The sequence below is a fragment of the Petromyzon marinus genome (genome assembly GCF_048934315.1).
Source record: "Petromyzon marinus isolate PM22_M1 ecotype Great Lakes invasive population chromosome 73 unlocalized genomic scaffold, UKy_Petmar_22M1.pri1.0 chr73_unloc.5, whole genome shotgun sequence".
In the NCBI taxonomy this organism is placed as follows: domain Eukaryota; kingdom Metazoa; phylum Chordata; class Hyperoartia; order Petromyzontiformes; family Petromyzontidae; genus Petromyzon; species Petromyzon marinus.
Genome location: NW_027422611.1, coordinates 73,524 through 96,460, shown reverse-complemented (window position 1 = coordinate 96,460; position 22,937 = coordinate 73,524). Strand labels below are relative to the sequence as shown.

General features: G+C 53.7%; 1 protein-coding gene and 1 long non-coding RNA gene across 2 annotated transcripts in view; both read left to right on the top strand.

Annotated features, from left to right (window-relative positions):
- LOC116937458 (heterogeneous nuclear ribonucleoprotein R-like) overlaps positions 1-10,146 on the top strand; it is a 30,483-nt gene extending 20,337 nt beyond the window's left edge. Inside the window, exons 5-6 of the mRNA XM_076058433.1 lie at positions 1,196-1,368; positions 9,855-10,146. Of these exons, the coding sequence (XP_075914548.1) occupies positions 1,196-1,368; positions 9,855-10,131 (450 nt within the window). The 3' untranslated portion in view covers positions 10,132-10,146. The remainder of the gene's footprint in view (positions 1-1,195; positions 1,369-9,854) is intronic.
- The window catches only part of LOC142908148 (uncharacterized), a 219,794-nt gene that overhangs the window by 161,151 nt on the left and 35,706 nt on the right, over positions 1-22,937 (top strand). The window lies entirely within an intron of this gene.

Here is a 22,937-nt window from a genome sequence, read left to right as displayed (position 1 = left end):
GCACAAGCATCGTGGTGACGTCACCGCCATGTAGTGGCGAATGGCGGTTGTGTGTAACTGTGTGTGTGTGTGTGATGAACTGTGTGTGTTTGTAACTGTGTATCTGTGTGTGTGTGTGTAACTGTGTGTGTGTGACTGTGTGTGTGTAACTGTGTATCTCTGTGTGTGTGTAACTGTGTATCTCTGTGTGTGTAACTGTGTGTGTAACTGTGTATATCTGTGTGTGTGTAACTGAGTGTGTGTGTAACTGTGTGTGTGTAACTGTATATGTGTGTGTGTGTAACTGTGTGTATGTAACTGTGTATATCTGTGTGTGTGTGTAACTGTGTATATCTGTGTGTGTGTGTAACTGTGTATATCTGTGTGTGTGTGTAACTGTGTATCTCTGTGTGTGTAACTGTGTGTGTGTAACTGTGTATATCTGTGTGTGTGTAACTGTGTGTGTGTAACTGTGTGTGTAACTGTATATCTGTGTGTGTGTGTAACTGTGTGTGTAACTGTGTGTGTAACTGTGTATATCTGTGTGTGTGTGTGTAACTGTGTGTGTGTAACTGTGTGTGTAACTGTGTGTGTAACTGTGTATATCTGTGTGTGTGTGTGTGTGTAACTGTGTGTGTGTAACTGTATATCTGTGTGTGTGTGTGTGTGTAACTGAGTGTGTGTGTGTAACTGTGTGTGTGTAACTGTGTATCTGTGTGTGTAACTGTGTATCTGTGTGTGTGTGTATCTGTGTGTAACTGTGTATCTGTGTGTGTGTGTGTGTAACTGTGTATCTGAGTGTGTGTGTAACTGTGTGTGTGTAACTGTGTATATCTGTGTGTGTGTGTGTATCTGTGTGTGTGTGTGTGTAACTGTGTGTGTGTGTGTAACTGTGTATATCTGTGTGTGTGTGTAACTGTGTGTGTGTAACTGTGTATCTCTGTGTGTGTGTAACTGTGTGTGTGTAACTGTATCTCTGTGTGTGTGTGTAACTGTGTATCTGTGTGTGTGTAACTGAGTGTGTGTTTAACTGTGTATCTGTGTGTGTGTGTAACTGTGTATATCTGTGTGTGTGTATCTGTGTGTGTGTGTGTAACTGTGTATATCTGTGTGTGTGTATCTGTGTGTGTGTGTGTAACTGTGTATATCTGTGTGTGTGTGTGTATCTGTGTGTGTGTGTAACTGTGTGTGTGTGTGTGTCTGTGTGTATTTGCAGGCCATGGAGGATCTGAACGGCAAGGAGATTGAGGGTATCTCTGTGGAGATAATGTTGGCCAAGCCACCCGATCGGAAGAGGCAACAGCGGCAGCAGCAACAGCAGCAGCAGCGGATGCATGGAGGTGGTGGTGGTGGTGGCGGTGGTGGTGGAGGGGGTCCTCAGCGCTGGCAGTGAGTAGCTCCCTTGGAAGATGCACACACAGGGTGTGTGTGGGCTAGAGATGTAGGGAGTGTTACAGGTGTCACAGTGAGTCTCTCTGTGAGATACTCACACAGGGTGTGTGGTGTGTGTGAGCTAGAGATGTAGGGAGTGTTACAGGTGTCACAGTGAGTCTCTCTGTGAGATACTCACACAGGGTGTGTGGTGTGTGTGAGCTAGAGATGTAGGGAGTGTTACAGGTGTCACAGTGAGTGTCTCTGTGTGAGATACACACACAGGGTGTGTGGTGTGTGAGCTAGAGATGTAGGGAGTGTTACAGGTGTCACAGTGAGTCTCTCTGTGAGATACTCACACAGGGTGTGTGGTGTGTGTGAGCTAGAGATGTAGGGAGTGTTACAGGTGTCACAGTGAGTCTCTCTGTGAGATACTCACACGGTGTGTGAGCTAGAGATGTAGGGAGTGTTACAGGTGTCACAGTGAGTGTCTCTGTGTGAGATACACACACAGGGTGTGTGGTGTGTGAGCTAGAGATGTAGGGAGTGTTACAGGTGTCACAGTGAGTCTCTCTGTGAGATACTCACACGGTGTGTGAGCTATAGATGTAGGGAGTGTTACAGGTGTCACAGTGAGTGTCTCTGTGTGAGATACACACACAGGGTGTGTGTGGGCTAGAGATGTAGGGAGTGTTACAGGTGTCACAGTGAGTGTCTCTCTGTGAGATACTCACACAGGGTGTGTGGTGTGTGAGCTAGAGATGTAGGGAGTGTTACAGGTGTCACAGTGAGTGTCTCTCTGTGAGATACTCACACACAGGGTGTGTGGGCTAGAGATGTAGGGAGTGTTACAGGTGTCACAGTGAGTCTCTCTCTCTCTGTGAGATACTCACACAGGGTGTGTGGTGTGTGAGCTAGAGATGTAGGGAGTGTTACAGGTGTCACAGTGAGTGTCTCTGTGTGAGATACACACACGGGGTGTGTGTGGGCTAGAGATGTAGGGAGTGTTACAGGTGTCACAGTGAGTGTCTCTGTGTGAGATACACACACAGGGTGTGTGGTGTGTGGGCTAGAGATGTAGGGAGTGTTACAGGTGTCACAGTGAGTCTCTCTGAACACACACAGGGTGTGTGGTGTGTGGGCTAGAGATGTAGGGAGTGTTACAGGTGTCACAGTGAGTCTCTCACTCTCTGTGAGATACTCACACAGGGTGTGTGGTGTGTGGGCTAGAGATGTAGGGAGTGTTACAGGTGTCACAGTGAGTCTCTCTCTCTCTCTGTGAGATACACACACTGTGTGGTGTGTGAGCTAGAGATGTAGGGAGTGTTACAGGTGTCACAGTGAGTCTCTCTCTCTGTGAGATACTCACACACGGTGTGTGGTGTGTGAGCTAGAGATGTAGGGAGTGTTACAGGTGTCACAGTGAGTCTCTCTGTGAGATACTCACACACGGTGTGTGGTGTGTGAGCTAGAGATGTAGGGAGTGTTACACGTGTCACAGTGAGTCTCTCTCTCTCTCTGTGAGATACTCACACACGGTGTGTGGTGTGTGAGCTAGAGATGTAGGGAGTGTTACAGGTGTCACAGTGAGTCTCTCTCTCTCTCTGTGAGATACTCACACAGGGTGTGTGGTGTGTGGGCTAGAGATGTAGGGAGTGTTACAGGTGTCACAGTGAGTCTCTCTCTCTCTCTGTGAGATACTCACACAGGGTGTGTGGTGTGTGGGCTAGAGATGTAGGGAGTGTTACAGGTGTCACAGTGAGTCTCTCTCTCTCTCTGTGAGATACTCACACAGGGTGTGTGGTGTGTGGGCTAGAGATGTAGGGAGTGTTACAGGTGTCACAGTGAGTCTCTCTCTCTCTCTGTGAGATACTCACACAGGGTGTGTGGTGTGTGAGCTAGAGATGTAGGGAGTGTTACAGGTGTCACAGTGAGTCTCTCTGTGAGATACTCACACAGTGTGTGGTGTGTGGGCTAGAGATGTAGGGAGTGTTACAGTTGTCACAGTGAGTCTCTCTGTGAGATACTCACACAGTGTGTGGTGTGTGGGCTAGAGATGTAGGGAGTGTTACAGGTGTCACAGAGAGTCTCTCTCTCTCTGTGAGATACTCACACAGGGTGTGTGGTGTGTGAGCTAGAGATGTAGGGAGTGTTACAGGTGTCACAGTGAGTGTCTCTGTGTGAGATACACACACAGGGTGTGTGGTGTGTGGGCTAGAGATGTAGGGAGTGTTACAGGTGTCACAGTGAGTGTCTCTGTCTCTGTGAGATACTCACACAGTGTGTGGGCTAGAGATGTAGGGAGTGTTACAGGTGTCACAGTGAGTCTCTCTCTCTGTGTGATACTCACACAGGGTGTGTGGTGTGTGAGCTAGAGATGTAGGGAGTGTTACAGGTGTCACAGTGAGTCTCTCTCTCTCTGTGAGATACTCACACGATGTGTGGTGTGTGAGCTAGAGATGTAGGGAGTGTTACAGGTGTCACAGTGAGTCTCTCTCTCTCTGTGTGATACTCACACGGTGTGTGGTACGTGTGAGCTAGAGATGTAGGGAGTGTTACAGGTGTCACAGTGAGTGTCTCTGTGTGAGATACACACACAGGGTGTGTGGTGTGTGGGCTAGAGATGTAGGGAGTGTTACAGGTGTCACAGAGAGTCTCTCTCTCTGTGAGATACTCACACACGGTGTGTGGTGTGTGAGCTAGAGATGTAGGGAGTGTTACAGGTGTCACAGTGAGTCTCTCTCTCTCTGTGAGATACTCACACAGGGTGTGTGGTGTGTGAGCTAGAGATGTAGGGAGTGTTACAGGTGTCACAGTGAGTCTCTCTCTCTCTGTGAGATACTCACACAGGGTGTGTGGTGTGTGAGCTAGAGATGTAGGGAGTGTTACAGGTGTCACAGTGAGTCTCTCTCTGTGAGATACTCACACAGTGTGTGGTGTGTGGGCTAGAGATGTAGGGAGTGTTACAGGTGTCACAGTGAGTGTCTCTCTCTCTGTGAGATACACACACACGGTGTGTGGTGTGTGAGCTAGAGATGTAGGGAGTGTTACAGGTGTCACAGAGAGTCTCTCTGTGAGATACTCACACAGTGTGTGGTGAGTGAGCTAGAGATGTAGGGAGTGTTACAGGTGTCACAGTGAGTCTCTCTCTCTGTGTGAGCTACACACACAGTGTGTGGTGAGTGAGCTAGAGATGTAGGGAGTGTTACAGGTGTCACAGTGAGTCTCTCTCTCTCTGTGAGATACTCACACAGGGTGTGTGGTGTGTGAGCTAGAGATGTAGGGAGTGTTACAGGTGTCACAGTGAGTGTCTCTCTCTCTGTGAGATACTCACACAGGGTGTGTGGTGTGTGGGCTAGAGATGTAGGGAGTGTTACAGGTGTCACAGTGAGTCTCTCGCTGTGAGATACTCACACAGGGTGTGTGGTGTGTGAGCTAGAGATGTAGGGAGTGTTACAGGTGTCACAGTGAGTGTCTCTGTGTGAGATACACACACAGGGTGTGTGGTGTGTGGGCTAGAGATGTAGGGAGTGTTACAGGTGTCACAGTGAGTCTCTCTCTGTGAGATACTCACACAGGGTGTGTGGTGTGTGGGCTAGAGATGTAGGGAGTGTTACAGGTGTCACAGTGAGTGTCTCTGTGTGAGATACACACACAGGGTGTGTGGTGTGTGGGCTAGAGATGTAGGGAGTGTTACAGGTGTCACAGTGAGTGTCTCTCTCTCTGTGAGATACTCACACAGGGTGTGTGGTGTGTGAGCTAGAGATGTAGGGAGTGTTACAGGTGTCACAGAGAGTGTCTCTCTCTGTGAGATACACACACAGGGTGTGTGGTGTGTGAGCTAGAGATGTAGGGAGTGTTACAGGTGTCACAGTGAGTCTCTCTCTCTCTGTGAGATACTCACACAGGGTGTGTGGTGTGTGAGCTAGAGATGTAGGGAGTGTTACAGGTGTCACAGTGAGTCTCTCTCTCTCTGTGAGATACACACACAGGGTGTGTGGTGTGTGAGCTAGAGATGTAGGGAGTGTTACAGGTGTCACAGTGAGTCTCTCTCTCTCTGTGAGATACTCACACACGGTGTGTGGTGTGTGAGCTAGAGATGTAGGGAGTGTTACAGGTGTCACAGAGAGTCTCTCTCTCTCTGTGGGATACTCACACGGTGTGTGGTGTGTGAGCTAGAGATGTAGGGAGTGTTACAGGTGTCACAGTGAGTCTCTCTCTCTCTCTGTGAGATACTCACACGGAGTGTGACGTGTGAGCTAGAGATGTAGGGAGTGTTACAGGTGTCACAGTGAGTGTCTCTGTGTGAGATACACACACAGGGTGTGTGGTGTGTGGGCTAGAGATGTAGGGAGTGTTACAGGTGTCACAGTGAGTCTCTCTGTGAGATACACACACAGGGTGTGTGGTGTGAGAGCTAGAGATGTAGGGAGTGTTACAGGTGTCACAGTGAGTCTCTCTGAGATACTCACACAGGGTGTGAGCTAGAGATGTAGGGAGTGTTACAGGTGTCACAGTGAGTCTCTCTCTCTCTGTGAGATACACTCACACGGTGTGTGGTGAGTGAGCTAGAGATGTAGGGAGTGTTACAGGTGTCACAGTGAGTCTCTCTCTCTGTGAGATACTCACACACGGTGTGTGGTGTGTGGGCTAGAGATGTAGGGAGTGTTACAGGTGTCACAGTGAGTGTCTCTGTGTGAGATACACACACACGGTGTGTGGTGTGTGGGCTAGAGATGTAGGGAGTGTTACAGGTGTCACAGTGAGTCTCTCTGTGAGATACACACACAGGGTGTGTGGTGTGTGAGCTAGAGATGTAGGGAGTGTTACAGGTGTCACAGTGAGTCTCTCTGAGATACACACACAGGGTGTGTGGTGTGTGAGCTAGAGATGTAGGGAGTGTTACAGGTGTCACAGTGAGTGTCTCTGTGTGAGATACACACACAGGGTGTGTGAGCTAGAGATGTAGGGAGTGTTACAGGTGTCACAGTGAGTCTCTCTGTGAGATACACACACAGGGTGTGTGGTGTGTGGGCTAGAGATGTAGGGAGTGTTACAGGTGTCACAGTGAGTGTCTCTCTCTCTGTGAGATACTCACACACGGGGTGTGTGTGGGCTAGAGATGTAGGGAGTGTTACAGGTGTCACAGTGAGTCTCTCTCTCTGTGAGATACTCAAACGGTGTGTGTGGGCTAGAGATGTAGGGAGTGTTACAGGTGTCACAGTGAGTGTCTCTGTGTGAGATACACACACAGGGTGTGTGGTGTGTGGGCTAGAGATGTAGGGAGTGTTACAGGTGTCACAGTGAGTGTCTCTGTGTGAGATACACACACAGGGTGTGTGGTGTGTGGGCTAGAGATGTAGGGAGTGTTACAGGTGTCACAGTGAGTCTCTGTCTCTGTGAGATACTCACACAGGGTGTGTGGTGTGTGAGCTAGAGATGTAGGGAGTGTTACAGGTGTCACAGTGAGTCTCTCTCTCTCTGTGAGATACTCACACACGGTGTGTGGTGTGTGAGCTAGAGATGTAGGGAGTGTTACAGGTGTCACAGTGAGTCTCTCTCTCTCTGTGAGATACTCACACAGGGTGTGTGGTGTGTGAGCTAGAGATGTAGGGAGTGTTACAGGTGTCACAGAGAGTCTCTCTCTGTGAGATACTCACACAGGGTGTGTGGTGTGTGAGCTAGAGATGTAGGGAGTGTTACAGGTGTCACAGTGAGTCTCTCTCTCTCTCTGTGAGATACTCACACAGGGTGTGTGGTGTGTGAGCTAGAGATGTAGGGAGTGTTACAGGTGTCACAGTGAGTGTCTCTCTCTCTGTGAGATACACACACGGAGTGTGTGGTGTGTGTGGGCTAGAGATGTAGGGAGTGTTACAGGTGTCACAGTGAGTGTCTCTCTCTCTGTGAGATACTCACACAGGGTGTGTGGTGTGTGAGCTAGAGATGTAGGGAGTGTTACAGGTGTCACAGTGAGTGTCTCTCTCTCTGTGAGATACACACACACGGTGTGTGACGTGTGAGCTAGAGATGTAGGGAGTGTTACAGGTGTCACAGTGAGTGTCTCTGTGTGAGATACACACACAGGGTGTGTGGTGTGTGAGCTAGAGATGTAGGGAGTGTTACAGGTGTCACAGTGAGTCTCTCTCTCTCTGTGAGATACTCACACAGGGTGTGTGGTGTGTGAGCTAGAGATGTAGGGAGTGTTACAGGTGTCACAGTGAGTGTCTCTGTGTGAGATACACACACAGGGTGTGTGTGGGCTAGAGATGTAGGGAGTGTTACAGGTGTCACAGTGAGTCTCTCTCTCTCTGTGAGATACTCACACACGGTGTGTGGTGTGTGAGCTAGAGATGTAGGGAGTGTTACAGGTGTCACAGTGAGTGTCTCTGTGTGAGATACTCACACAGGGTGTGTGGTGTGTGAGCTAGAGATGTAGGGAGTGTTACAGGTGTCACAGTGAGTCTCTCTCTCTCTGTGAGATACTCACACACGGTGTGTGGTGTGTGAGCTAGAGATGTAGGGAGTGTTACAGGTGTCACAGTGAGTCTCTCTGTGAGATACACACACAGGGTGTGTGGTGTGTGAGCTAGAGATGTAGGGAGTGTTACAGGTGTCACAGTGAGACTCTCTCTCTGTGAGATACTCACACGGTGTGTGATGTGTGAGCTAGAGATGTAGGGAGTGTTACAGGTGTCACAGTGAGTCTCTCTGTGAGATACTCACACAGGGTGTGTGGTGTGTGAGCTAGAGATGTAGGGAGTGTTACAGGTGTCACAGTGTGAGTCTCTCTCTCTGTGAGATACTCACACAGGGTGTGTGGTGTGTGAGCTAGAGATGTAGGGAGTGTTACAGGTGTCACAGTGAGTCTCTCTCTCTCTGTGAGATACTCACACAGGGTGTGTGGTGTGTGAGCTAGAGATGTAGGGAGTGTTACAGGTGTCACAGTGAGTCTCTCTCTCTCTCTGTGAGATACTCACACAGGGTGTGTGGTGTGTGGGCTAGAGATGTAGGGAGTGTTACAGGTGTCACAGTGAGTGTCTCTCTCTCTGTGAGATACACACACGGAGTGTGTGGTGTCTGTGAGCTAGAGATGTAGGGAGTGTTACAGGTGTCACAGTGAGTGTCTCTCTCTCTGTGAGATACTCACACAGGGTGTGTGGTGTGTGAGCTAGAGATGTAGGGAGTGTTACAGGTGTCACAGTGAGTCTCTCTCTCTGTGAGATACTCACACAGGGTGTGTGGTGTGTGAGCTAGAGATGTAGGGAGTGTTACAGGTGTCACAGTGAGTCTCTCTGTGAGATACTCACACAGGGTGTGTGGTGTGTGAGCTAGAGATGTAGGGAGTGTTACAGGTGTCACAGTGAGTCTCTCTCTCTCTGTGAGATACTCACACAGTGTGTGTGGTGTGTGAGCTAGAGATGTAGGGAGTGTTACAGGTGTCACAGTGAGTCTCTCTCTCTGTGTGATACTCACACAGGGTGTGTGGTGTGTGGGCTAGAGATGTAGGGAGTGTTACAGGTGTCACAGTGAGTCTCTCTCTCTCTGTGAGATACTCACACAGTGTGTGTGGTGTGTGAGCTAGAGATGTAGGGAGTGTTACAGGTGTCACAGAGAGTCTCTCTCTCTCTGTGAGATACACACACAGGGTGTGTGGTGTGTGAGCTAGAGATGTAGGGAGTGTTACAGGTGTCACAGAGAGTCTCTCTCTCTCTGTGAGATACTCACACACGGTGTGTGGTGTGTGTGCTAGAGATGTAGCGAGTGTTACAGGTGTCACAGTGAGTCTCTCTCTCTCTGTGAGATACTCACACAGGGTGTGTGGTGTGTGAGCTAGAGATGTAGGGAGTGTTACAGGTGTCACAGTGAGTCTCTCTCTCTCTGTGAGATACTCACACACGGTGTGTGTGGTGTGTGAGCTAGAGATGTGAGAGAGATGTTTATGAGGAGGCTACCCACTCTGGATGGTCACACATGGAGATAATCTCATTAATATCTCCCCCCTCTCTCCCTCCCCCCTCTCTCCCCCCCAATCGCCCCTCCCCCCTCTCCCTCCCCCTCTCTCACCCCCCTAACGCCCCTCCCCCCTCTCCCTCCCCCCTCTCTCACCCCCCCAACGCCCCTCCCCCCTCTCCCTCCCCCCTCTCTCCCCCCCCTAACGCCCCTCCCCCCTCTCCCTCCCCCCTCTCTCCCCCCCCTAACGCCCCTCCCCCCTCTCCCTCCCCCCTCTCTCCCCCCCTAACGCCCCTCCCCCCTCTCCCTCCCCCCTCTCCCCCCTAACGCCCCTCTCCCTCCCCCCTCTCCCCCCCCTAACGCCCCTCCCCCCTCTCCCTCCCCCCTCTCCCTCCCCCCTCTCTCCCCCCCCTAACGCCCCTCCCCCCTCTCCCTCCCCCCTCTCCCTCCCCCCTCTCTCACCCCCCTAACGCCCCTCCCCCTTTCCCCCTCTCTCCCCCCCTCCCTCCCACCTCCCTCCCCCCCCTCTCCCCCCCTCTCCCCCCCCCCCCCAGGTACAGTGATTGGTACTACGGCTATGGACCCCCTCCGCCCCGGGGTGGCGGTGGTGGTGGTGGGGGGGGGCCCTCGCACCGGGGGGCCCGGGGCTCCAGGGGGGGCCGTGGGGTGAGGGGAGGGGCTGGCGGGGGGGGCGGGGGTGGGGGCTACTACCCCTTCCAGCCCGACTTCTACGGCTACGAAGATCCTTACTACGACTACGATGGTTACCATGACTACCGCGGTGGCTATGAGGACCCCTACTACGGTGAGAGGGGATGGGGGTTACCATGACTACGACTACGATGGTTACCATGACTACGACTACGATGGTTACCATGACTACGACTACGATGGTTACCATGACTACCGCGGTGGCTATGAGGACCCCTACTACGGTGAGAGGGGATGGGGAGGGTTACCATGACTACGACTACGATGGTTACCATGACTACGACTACGATGGTTACCATGACTACCGCGGTGGCTATGAGGACCCCTACTACGGTGAGAGGGGATGGGGGTTACCATGACTACGATGGTTACCATGACTACGATGGTTACCATGACTACGACTACGATGGTTACCATGACTACCGCGGTGGCTATGAGGACCCCTACTACGGTGAGAGGGGATGGGGGTTACCATGACTACGATGGTTACCATGACTACGATGGTTACCATGACTACGATGGTTACCATGACTACCGCGGGGGCTATGAGGACCCCTACTACGGTGAGAGGGGATGGGGGTTACCATGACTACGATGGTTACCATGACTACGATGGTTACCATGACTACCGCGGGGGCTATGAGGACCCCTACTACGGTGAGAGGGGATGGGGGTTACCATGACTACGATGGTTACCATGACTACGATGGTTACCATGACTACCGCGGGGGCTATGAGGACCCCTACTACGGTGAGAGGGGATGGGGATGGTTGCCATGACTACGATGGTTACCATGACTACGACTACGATGGTTACCATGACTACCGCGGGGGCTATGAGGACCCCTACTACGGTGAGAGGGGATGGGGGTTACCATGACTACGATGGTTACCATGACTACGACTACGATGGTTACCATGACTACCGCGGGGGCTATGAGGACCCCTACTACGGTGAGAGGGGATGGGGATGGTTACCATGACTACGATGGTTACCATGACTACGATGGTTACCATGACTACCGCGGGGGCTATGAGGACCCCTACTACGGTGAGAGGGGATGGGGGTTACCATGACTACGACTACGATGGTTACCATGACTACGACTACGATGGTTACCATGACTACCGCGGGGGCTATGAGGACCCCTACTACGGTGAGAGGGGATGGGGATGGTTACCATGACTACGATGGTTACCATGACTACGATGGTTACCATGACTACCGCGGGGGCTATGAGGACCCCTACTACGGTGAGAGGGGATGGGGATGGTTGCCATGACTACGATGGTTACCATGACTACGACTACGATGGTTACCATGACTACCGCGGTGGCTATGAGGACCCCTACTACGGTGAGAGGGGATGGGGATGGTTGCCATGACTACGATGGTTACCATGACTACGACTACGATGGTTACCATGACTACCGCGGGGGCTATGAGGACCCCTACTACGGTGAGAGGGGATGGGGATGGTTACCATGACTACGATGGTTACCATGACTACGACTACGATGGTTACCATGACTACCGCGGTGGCTATGAGGACCCCTACTACGGTGAGAGGGGATGGGGATGGTTACCATGACCACGATGGTTACCATGACTACGATGGTTACCATGACTACGACTACGATGGTTACCATGACTACCGCGGGGGCTATGAGGACCCCTACTACGGTGAGCGGGGATGGGGAGGGTTGCCATGACTACGATGGTTACCATGACTACGACTACGATGGTTACCATGACTACCGCGGGGGCTATGAGGACCCCTACTACGGTGAGAGGGGATGGGGGGTTGCTATGACTACGATGCTTACCATGACTACGACTACGATGGTTACCATGACTACGACTACGATGGTTACCATGACTACGATGGTTACCATGACTACGACTACGATGGTTACCATGACTACCGCGGGGGCTATGAGGACCCCTACTACGGTGAGAGGGGATGGGGGTTACCATGACTACGATGGTTACCATGACTACCGCGGGGGCTATGAGGACCCCTACTACGGTGAGAGGGGATGGGGGTTACCATGACTACGACTACGATGGTTACCATGACTACGATGGTTACCATGACTACGACTACGATGGTTACCATGACTACCGCGGGGGCTATGAGGACCCCGAATACGGTGAGAGGGGATGGGGAGGGTTGCCATGACTACGATGGTTACCATGACTACGATGGTTACCATGACTACCGCGGGGGCTATGAGGACCCCTACTACGGTGAGAGGGGATGGGGGGGTTGCTATGACTACGATGGTTGCCATGACTACGACTACGATGGTTACCATGACTACGATGGTTACCATGACTACGACTACGATGGTTACCATGACTACGATGGTTACCATGACTACGACTTTTACGGTTACGAAGATCCTTACTACGACTACGATGGTTACCATGACTACGATGGTTACCATGACTACCGCGGGGGCTATGAGGACCCCTACTACGGTGAGAGGGGATAGGGGGGCGTTACCATGACTACGATGGTTACCATGACTACGATGGTTACCATGACTACCGCGGGGGCTATGAGGACCCCTACTACGGTGAGAGGGGATGGGGGGGTTGCTATGACTACGATGGTTGCCATGACTACGATGGTTACCATGACTACGACTACGATGGTTACCATGACTACGATGGTTACCATGACTACCGCGGGGGCTATGAGGACCCCTACTACGGTGAGAGGGGATGGGGGCGGGGTTACCATGACTACGATGGTTACCATGACTACGGTGGTTACCATGACTATGACTACGATGGTTACCATGACTACGATGGTTACCATGACTACCGCGGGGGCTATGAGGACCCCTACTACGGTGAGAGGGGATGGGGGTTACCATGACTACGACTACGATGGTTACCATGACTACGATGGTTACCATGACTACGACTACGATGGTTACCATGACTACCGCGGGGGCTATGAGGACCCCTACTACGGTGAGAGGGGATGGGGATGGTTGCCATGACTACGACTACGATGGTTACCATGACTACGACTACGATGGTTACCATGACTACCGCGGGGGCTATGAGGACCCCTACTACGGTGAGAGGGGATGGGGATGGTTGCCATGACTACGACTACGATGGTTACCATGACTACGACTACGATGGTTACCATGACTACCGCGGGGGCTATGAGGACCCCGAATACGGTGAGAGGGGATAGGGGGGCGTTACCATGACTACGATGGTTACCATGACTACGATGGTTACCATGACTACCGCGGGGGCTATGAGGACCCCTACTACGGTGAGAGGGGATGGGGGCGGGGTTACCATGACTACGATGGTTACCATGACTATGACTACGATGGTTACCATGACTACGATGGTTACCATGACTACCGCGGGGGCTATGAGGACCCCTACTACGGTGAGAGGGGATGGGGGTTACCATGACTACGACTACGATGGTTACCATGACTACGATGGTTACCATGACTACGACTACGATGGTTACCATGACTACGACTACGATGGTTACCATGACTACCGCGGGGGCTATGAGGACCCCTACTACGGTGAGAGGGGATGGGGGTTACCATGACTACGACTACGATGGTTACCATGACTACGATGGTTACCATGACTACGACTACGATGGTTACCATGACTACCGCGGGGGCTATGAGGACCCCTACTACGGTGAGCGGGGATGGGAGGGGGGGTGCGTTGCTATGGCTACGGCTGGGACGGTTACCATGACTACGGTGAGAGGTGATAAGGCAGGGTTGCTATGGCTACGGCTGGGACGGTTACCATGACTACGGCTGGGACGGTTACCATGACTACCACAGGTTGCTATGGCTACAGCAGTTACCACGACTACTGCGGGTTGCTATGAGACAGACACAGAGACAGAGACAGAGAGACACAGATACAGAGACACAGAGACACAGACAGAGACATAGAGACAGATACACAGACACACAGATACACAGAGACACAGACACAGAGACACAGACACACACAGAGACAGATACACATACAGAGACACAGAGAGACAGACACAGAGACACAGACACACATACAGAGACACAGAGAGACACACACAGAGACACAGACACACATACACAGACACATACACAGAGACACAGAGAGACAGACACAGAGACACAGACACACACATACACAGACACATACACAGAGACACAGAGAGACACACACAGAGACACAGACACACATACACAGACACATACACAGAGACACAGAGAGACAGAGACAGAGACACAGACAGAGAGACACCAGCACAGTGCACTCACAGGGGAACCTCTGCCCCCTCCCTCTCTGCCCCCCTCCCTCTCTGCCCCCTCCCCCCGTGCCCCCCCCCACGTGCCCCCCCCTCCCCCCCCCTCTCTGCCCCCCCCTCCCCCCCCCCCCCGTGCCCCCCCCCCTTCCCAGGCGTCTCCACAGCCCCCCCGTGGCATCAGCCTACGACTGCTACCCTACCCGTGGCCCCCCACGTCGCCCCTCATCGCGGCCCCCCCGGGGAGTGGGGGGCCTCCGGGGGGGCCGCGGTGGGGGGCCCTCCCCCGGCCGGGGGTTCCACCCCTACGGCAGGGGGGGCGGGGGGGGCGGAGCCCCCCCTCCTCCTCCTCCGCGGGGGGGGGGCTCCCTGGGCGGGGGGGGGCCCCGAGGGCAGCGTGGAGCGGCCGCGGGGGGCCCCAGGGGTGGGGGCAGGGGTCTCCGGGGTGGGGGCTCGAGGGGGGGCGGTGGGGGGGGTCCCCTCGGCGGGGGCGGCGGCCCCGGGCCCCTTCCCCTGGGGGGCGGAAAGCGGAAAGCTGACGGCTACAGCCAGCCGGACTCCAAGCGGAGGCAGACCGTGGTGGGTGGGGGAGGGGGGGGTGGTGGTGGTGGGGGGGGTGGGGGGGGTGGTGGTGGGGGTGGGGGGGGCTGGGGGTCCCAGCCCATTGCCCAGCAGCCGCTGGGTGGGGGCGGGGGTGGGGGCGGAGCGGGGGGGGGCTACGACTTTTATCAGGACAGCTACGGGGGTCAGTGGTGAGCTGTGGGGGGCAGGGGGGGTGGGTGGGGTGGGTGGGGTGGGTGGGTGGGGGGTTAAGTGGTGAGCTGTGATGGTGGGGGGTTAAGTGGTGAGCTGTGAGGGGAGAGAGAGAGAGAGAGGGGGATGGGGAATACCCAATCAGTTGGGTGGAGAGTGAGGGGGGCACCCGCCCACGTGGGTAAGAGAGTGGGGGGCACCCGCCCACCAACCCCCGCCCACGTGGGTAAGAGAGTGGTGGGTGGGGTGGGTGGGGTGGGTGGGGTAGTCCGTCCATGGCTGACGATGTGGGTCAATGGTGGGGGTGGTTATTTTGGTTCACAATGTAAGGTGGTGGTGGTGGTGGTGGTCTCCTGATCTGTGGGTTTGTTTGGGTGCCAGTGTGTGTGTGTGTTGTTGTTGTGTGGTGTGGTGTGTGGTGTGGTGGGTGGGTGGATGGGTTGCCGAGTTGATGGGACAGTGTGGGTGGGTTTTTGGTGGGCTAGTGGGTGGGCTAGTGGGTGGCTTAGTGGGTGGGTTTTTGGTGGGCTAGTTGGGTGGGTTAGTGGGTGGGTTAGTGGGCAGGTTAGTGGGTGGGTTTTTGGTGGGCTAGTTGGGTGGGCTAGTGGGTGGGTTAGTGGGTGGGTTTTTGGTGGGCTAGTTGGGTGGGTTAGTTTGGGTGAGTTTTGATTGGGGGGGGGGGGGTTTTGATGGGTTGGTGGGTGGGTTTTTGGTGGGCTAGTTGGGTTCGGTTAGTGGGTGGGTTAGTGGGCAGGTTAGTGGGTGGGTTTTGATTGGGGGAGAGGGGGGGGGGGGTTTTGATGGGTTAGTTGGGTGGGTTTTTGGTGGGCTTAGTTGGGTTGGGTTAGTGGGTGGGTTTGCATGGGCTAGTTGAGTGGGGGTTGGATGGGCTAGTGGGCGGGCTAGTGGGCAGGTTAGTGGGTGGGTTTGCATGGGTTAGTTGGGTGGGTTTTTGATGGGTTTTAGTGGGGGGGGGAGGGAGGGGGCTGTGTTTGTGGGTTGACGAGTTGGCTGTGGAGTAGGGGCTGGGTCAATGGGTTAATGATGAGGGGGTTAGCGGGTAGTTTGTTGATGTTGATGATGATGGTGGTGATGGTGATGATGGTGGTGATGGTGGTGATGATGGTGGTGATGATGGTGGTGATGATGATGGTGGTTATTTCGGCGCTGGTGATGATGTGGAGTGACGACTTTGTGTGTACGTGCGTTTATTATTTGAGTTTACTGCGTGTGTAGCTCCTTACCCTCTCGCTATACATCCCACTGCCACTACCCCTGCCACTACCCCCCCCTCTGTCACTCTCCCCCTGTGTCTCTCTACCCCTGTCTCTCTCTCCCCGTGTCTCTCTAACCGTGTCTCTCTCTCTCCCTGTCTCTCCCTGTGTCTCTCTCCCTGTCTCTCCCCGTGTCTCTCTCCCCGTGTCTCTCTCCCCGTGTCTCTCTCCCTGTCTCCCCCTGTCTCTCTCCCCCTGTCTCTCTCCCCCTGTGTCTCTCCCCCCCTGCCACTCTCTCCCCGTGTCTCTCTCCCCGTGTCTCTCTCCCCGTGTCTCTCTCCCCGTGTCTCTCTCCCCGTGTCTCTCTCCCCCTGTCTCTCTCCCCCTGTCTCTCTCCCCCTGTCTCTCTCCCCCTGTCTCTCCCCCTGTCTCTCTCCTCCTGTCTCTCTCCCCCTGTCTCTCTCCCCCTGTCTCTCTCCCCCTGTCTCTCTCTCCCTGTCTCTCTCTCCCTGTCTCTCTCTCCCTGTCTCTCTCACCCTGTCTCTCTCACCCTGTCTCTCTCACCCTGTCTCTCTCCCCGTGTCTCTCTCTCCCTGTCTCTCTCCCCCTGTCTCTCTCCTCCCTGTCTCTCTCCCCCTGTCTCTCTCTCCCCCTGTCTCTCTACCCGTCTCTCTCTCCGTGTCTCTCCCCCTGTCTCTCTCCACGTCGCTCTCTCCGTGTCTCTCTCCCCGTGTCTCTCTCCCCGTGTCTCTCTCCCCGTGTCTCTCTCCCCGTGTCTCTCTCCCCGTGTCTCTCTCCCTGTGTCTCTCTCCCTGTGTCTCTCTCCCCGTATCTCTCTCCCTGTCTCTCTCTCCCTGTGTCTCTCCCCTGTCTCTCTCCCCCTGTCTCTCTCCCCCTGTCTCTCTCCCCCTGTCTCTCTCCCCCTGTCTCTCTCCCCCTGTCTCTCTCCCCCTGTCTCTCTCCCCCTGTCTCTCTCTCCGTCTCTCTCCCCGTGTCTCCCCCTGTCTCTCTCTCCCTGTCTCTCCCTGTCTCTCTCTCCCTGTCTCTCTCGCTGTCTCTCCCTGTCTCTCTCCCCGTGTCTTTCTCCCTCTGTCTCTCTCCCCCATGTCTCTCTCCCCCCTGTCTCTCTCCCCCCTGCCACTCTCCTTCTCACTCCACCCCCCCCCTGCCCCCTCAAGTCTCTGTGCGTGCGTTCATTCATTCGGTTTTGTAGTCAAGAGCTGTAGCCGGACAACGAGATGATGGTAGTGATGGTGATCGATGATGGTGGTGATCTTGGCGGCGATGATGATGGTGGTGGTGTTGGTGGTGGTGATGTTGATCCTTGATGGTGGTGATCTTGGCGGTGATGATGATGATGGTGGCGGTGATGGTGGTGATCTTGGCGGCGATGATGGTGGTGATGATGATGGTGGCGGTGATGATGATGATCCTGATGGTGATGATGGTGATCCGTTGGACTCCGGCTCTGATAATAAATGGATTTTTTAAACACGACCCTGGTGCCTTTTAACATCAACAAACACCGCCATCACTGACGCCTACACCACCTACATCATCACCACTATCATCAGTACCATCATCACCACTATCATCAGTACCATCACCACTACCATCATCATCAGTACCATCATCACCACTATCAGTACCATCACCACTACCATCATCACCACTACCATCATCACTATCATCAGTACCACCATCACCACTATGATCACCACTATCATCAGTACCATCACCACTATGATCAGTACCATCATCACCACTATCATCACCACTACCATCACCACTATCAGTACCATCATCACCACCATCACTATCATCAGTACCATCACTACCATCACCACTCAGTACCATCACCACTACCATCACCACTATCAGCATCACTACCATCATCACCACTACCACCATCATCACCACTATCATCACCACTACCAACATCACTATCATCACCACTACCAACATCACTATCATCAGTACCATCACCACTATCATCAGTACCATCACCACCATCAGTACCATCACTACCATCACCACTATCAGTACCATCACCACTACCATCACTACCACCATCATCACCACTATCATCAGTACCATCACCACTATCATCAGTACCATCACCACCATCACTATCATCAGTACCATCACCACTATCATCAGTACCATCACCACCATCACTATCATCAGTACCATCACCACTATCATCACTACCATCACCACTACCACCATCATCATCACCACTACCAACATCACCACTATCATCAGTACCATCACCACTACCATCATCACTACCATCACTATCATCAGTACAATCACCACTATCAGTACCATCACCACTACCATCATCACCACTACAAACAACAACAACCGCCATTCGCCGCTAAGTGGCGGTGACGTCACCACGACGCTTGTGCCAGGCCACGTGCACCTTGAGGCCATCATCACCACCACTACCATCATCACCACCATCACTACCATCGCCCCCAACGCTGCTCCGTCTCGTATTGTGGAATCCGCCTCCTGTTATATTTTTTTATTTACTAGAGGCGCGTCAAAGTGCGTGCACGCCCTGGTGTGGACAACTTCAACAACGGCTTCCCTCTCTCGGCACCCACGACGTCCAGGGGGAGAGCCTCTCGTCGTGATGGTGGTGGTGGTGATGAGGGTGGTGGTGGTGGCGATGGTACTCGTGGTGGTGATGGTGGTGATTGTGGTGGTGATGATGGTGATAGTGATGGTACTATTGGTGGTGATTGTGGCGGTGGTGGTGGTGGTGCTGATGATGGTGGTGGTGCTGATGGTACTGGTGGTGATGGTGGTGATGATGATGGTACTGGTGGGGATGATGGTACTGGTGGTGATGGAAGTGGTGGTGGTGATGATGGTACTGGTGGTGATGGAAGTGGTGGTGGTGATGATGATGATGATGGTGGTGATGGAAGTGGTGGTGATGATGATGGTACTGGTGGTGATGATGGTACTGGTGGTGGTGGTGGTGATTCCCTCTCTCGGCTCCCCCAATCTCGGTCGCAGTTCAACTCCACAGCCCCTTGACACAGCCCGCAGTCTGCACCCACGACGTCCAGGGGGAGAGCCTCTCGTCGTGATGGTGGTGGTGGTGATGGTACTGGTGGTGGTGGTGATGGTGGTGGTGGTGGTGATGGTGGTGGTGATTATGGTGATAGTGATGGTATTATTGGTGGTGATTGTGGCGGTGGTGGTGGTAATGGTGATGATGGTGGTGGTGCTGATGATGGTGGTGGTGCTGATGGTGGTGGTGCTGATGATGATGATGGTACTGGTGGTGATGATGATGATGGTACTGGTGGGGATGATGGTACTGGTGGTGATGGAAGTGGTGGTGGGGATGATGGTACTGGTGGTGATGGAAGTGGTGGTGGGGATGATGGTACTGGTGGTGATGGAAGTGGTGGTGGTGGTGATGATGATGGTGGTGATGGAAGTGGTGGTGGTGATGATGGTACTGGTGGGGATGATGGTACTGGTGGGGATGGAAGTGGTGGTGGTGATGATGGTACTGGTGGGGATGGAAGTGGTGGTGGTGATGATGGTACTGGTGGTGATGGAAGTGGTGGTGGTGGTGATGATGGTACTGGTGGTGATGGAAGTGGTGGTGGTGATGATGATGGTGGTGATGGAAGTGGTGGTGATGATGATGGTACTGGTGGTGATGATGGTACTGGTGGTGGTGGTGGTGATTCCCTCTCTCGGCTCCCCCAATCTCGGTCGCAGTTCAACTCCACAGCCCCTTGACACAGCCCGCAGTCTGCACCCACGACGTCCAGGGGGAGAGCCCCTCGTCGTGATGGTGGTGGTGGTGATGAGGGTGGTGGTGGTGATGGTACTGGTGGTGATGATGGTGATAGTGGTGGTGGTGATGGTGATTGTGGTGATGGTGATAGTGATGGTGGTGGTGGTGATGATGGTGATGGTACTGGTGGTGATTATGGTGATTGTGGTGGTGATGGTGATGGTACTATTGGTGGTGATTGTGGCGGTGGTGGTGGTGCTGATGATGGTGGTGGTGGTGCTGATGATGGTACTGGTGGTGATGATGGTACTGGTGGTGGTGGTGATGGTGATGATGATGGTGGTGGTGCTGATGATGATGATGGTGGTGGTGCTGATGATGATGGTGGTGGTGATGATGATGATGGTGGTGATGATGATGGTACTGGTGATGATGATGATGATGGTGGTGGTGATGATGGTGGTGGTGGTGATGATGATGATGGTACTGGTGGGGATGATGGTACTGGTGGGGATGGAAGTGGTGGTGGTGATGATGGTACTGGTGGGGATGATGGTACTGGTGGTGATGGAAGTGGTGGTGGTGATGATGGTACTGGTGGTGATGGAAGTGGTGGTGGTGATGATGATGGTGGTGATGGAAGTGGTGGTGATGATGATGGTACTGGTGGTGATGATGGTACTGGTGGTGGTGGTGGTGATTCCCTCTCTCGGCTCCCCCAATCTCGGTCGCAGTTCAACTCCACAGCCCCTTGACACAGCCCGCAGTCTGCACCCACGACGTCCAGGGGGAGAGCCCCTCGTGATGATGGTGGTGGTGGTGATGATGGTACTGGTGGTGGTGATGATGGTACTCGTGGTGGTGATTGTGGTGATTGTGGTGGTGGTGATTATGGTGATTGTGGTGGTGATGATGGTGATAGTGATGGTATTATTGGTGGTGATTGTGGTGGTGGTACTGGTGGTGGTGATGGTACTGGTGGTGATGGTGGTGGTGATGATGATGGTACTGGTGGGGATGATGGTACTGGTGGTGATGGAAGTGGTGGTGGGGATGATGGTACTGGTGGTGATGGAAGTGGTGGTGGTGATGATGGTACTGGTGGTGGTGATGGAAGTGGTGGTGGGGATGATGGTACTGGTGGTGATGGAAGTGGTGGTGATGGTGATGATGATGGTGGTGATGGAAGTGGTGGTGATGATGATGGTACTGGTGGTGATGATGGTACTGGTGGTGGTGGTGGTGATTCCCTCTCTCGGCTCCCCCAATCTCGGTCGCAGTTCAACTCCACAGCCCCTTGACACAGCCCGCAGTCTGCACCCACGACGTCCAGGGGGAGAGCCCCTCGTCGTGATGGTGGTGGTGGTGATGAGGGTGGTGGTGGTGATGGTACTGGTGGTGATGATGGTGATAGTGGTGGTGGTGATGGTGATTGTGGTGATGGTGATAGTGATGGTGGTGGTGGTGATGATGGTGATGGTACTGGTGGTGATTATGGTGATTGTGGTGGTGATGGTGATGGTACTATTGGTGGTGATTGTGGCGGTGGTGGTGGTGCTGATGATGGTGGTGGTGGTGCTGATGATGGTACTGGTGGTGATGATGGTACTGGTGGTGGTGGTGATGGTGATGATGATGGTGGTGGTGCTGATGATGATGATGGTGGTGGTGCTGATGATGATGGTGGTGGTGATGATGATGATGGTGGTGATGATGATGGTACTGGTGATGATGATGATGATGGTGGTGGTGATGATGGTGGTGGTGGTGATGATGATGATGGTACTGGTGGGGATGATGGTACTGGTGGGGATGGAAGTGGTGGTGGTGATGATGGTACTGGTGGGGATGATGGTACTGGTGGTGATGGAAGTGGTGGTGGTGATGATGGTACTGGTGGTGATGGAAGTGGTGGTGGTGATGATGATGGTGGTGATGGAAGTGGTGGTGATGATGATGGTACTGGTGGTGATGATGGTACTGGTGGTGGTGGTGGTGATTCCCTCTCTCGGCTCCCCCAATCTCGGTCGCAGTTCAACTCCACAGCCCCTTGACACAGCCCGCAGTCTGCACCCACGACGTCCAGGGGGAGAGCCTCTCGTCGTGATGGTGGTGGTGGTGATGGTGGTGGTGGTGATGGTGGTACTCGTGGTGGTGATGGTACTCGTGGTGATTATGATGGTGATAGTGGTGGCGGTGATGGTACTATTGGTGGTGATTGTGGCGGTGGTGGTGGTAATGGTGCTGATGATGGTGGTGGTGCTGATGATGGTGGTGGTGATGATGGTACTGGTGGTGGTGATGGTACTCGTGGTGGTGATGGTGGTGATTGTGGTGGTGGTGATTATGGTGATTGTGGTGGTGATGATGGTGATAGTGATGGTATTATTGGTGGTGATTGTGGCGGTGGTGGTGGTGGTAATGGTGGTGGTGCTGATGATGGTACTGGTGGTGATGATGGTACTGGTGGTGGTGGTGATGATGATGATGGTACTGGTGGGGATGATGGTACTGGTGGTGATGGAAGTGGTGGTGGGGATGATGGTACTGGTGGTGATGGAAGTGGTGGTGGTGATGATGGTACTGGTGGTGATGGAAGTGGTGGTGGTGGTGATGATGATGGTGGTGATGGAAGTGGTGGTGATGATGATGGTACTGGTGGTGATGATGGTACTGGTGGTGGTGGTGATGGTACTGGTGGGGATGATGGTACTGGTGGTGATGGAAGTGGTGGTGATGATGATGGTGGTGATGGAAGTGGTGGTGATGGTGTAAATTGTGGGTAACTGTGTCTTCCGGAAGATGGAGCACCCATTGATTAACGTTGAGAGGGTCCGGTAGACGGCTACCGTCAGTTTTATTGGTAGCCCCTTCTTCCGGAAGATGGAG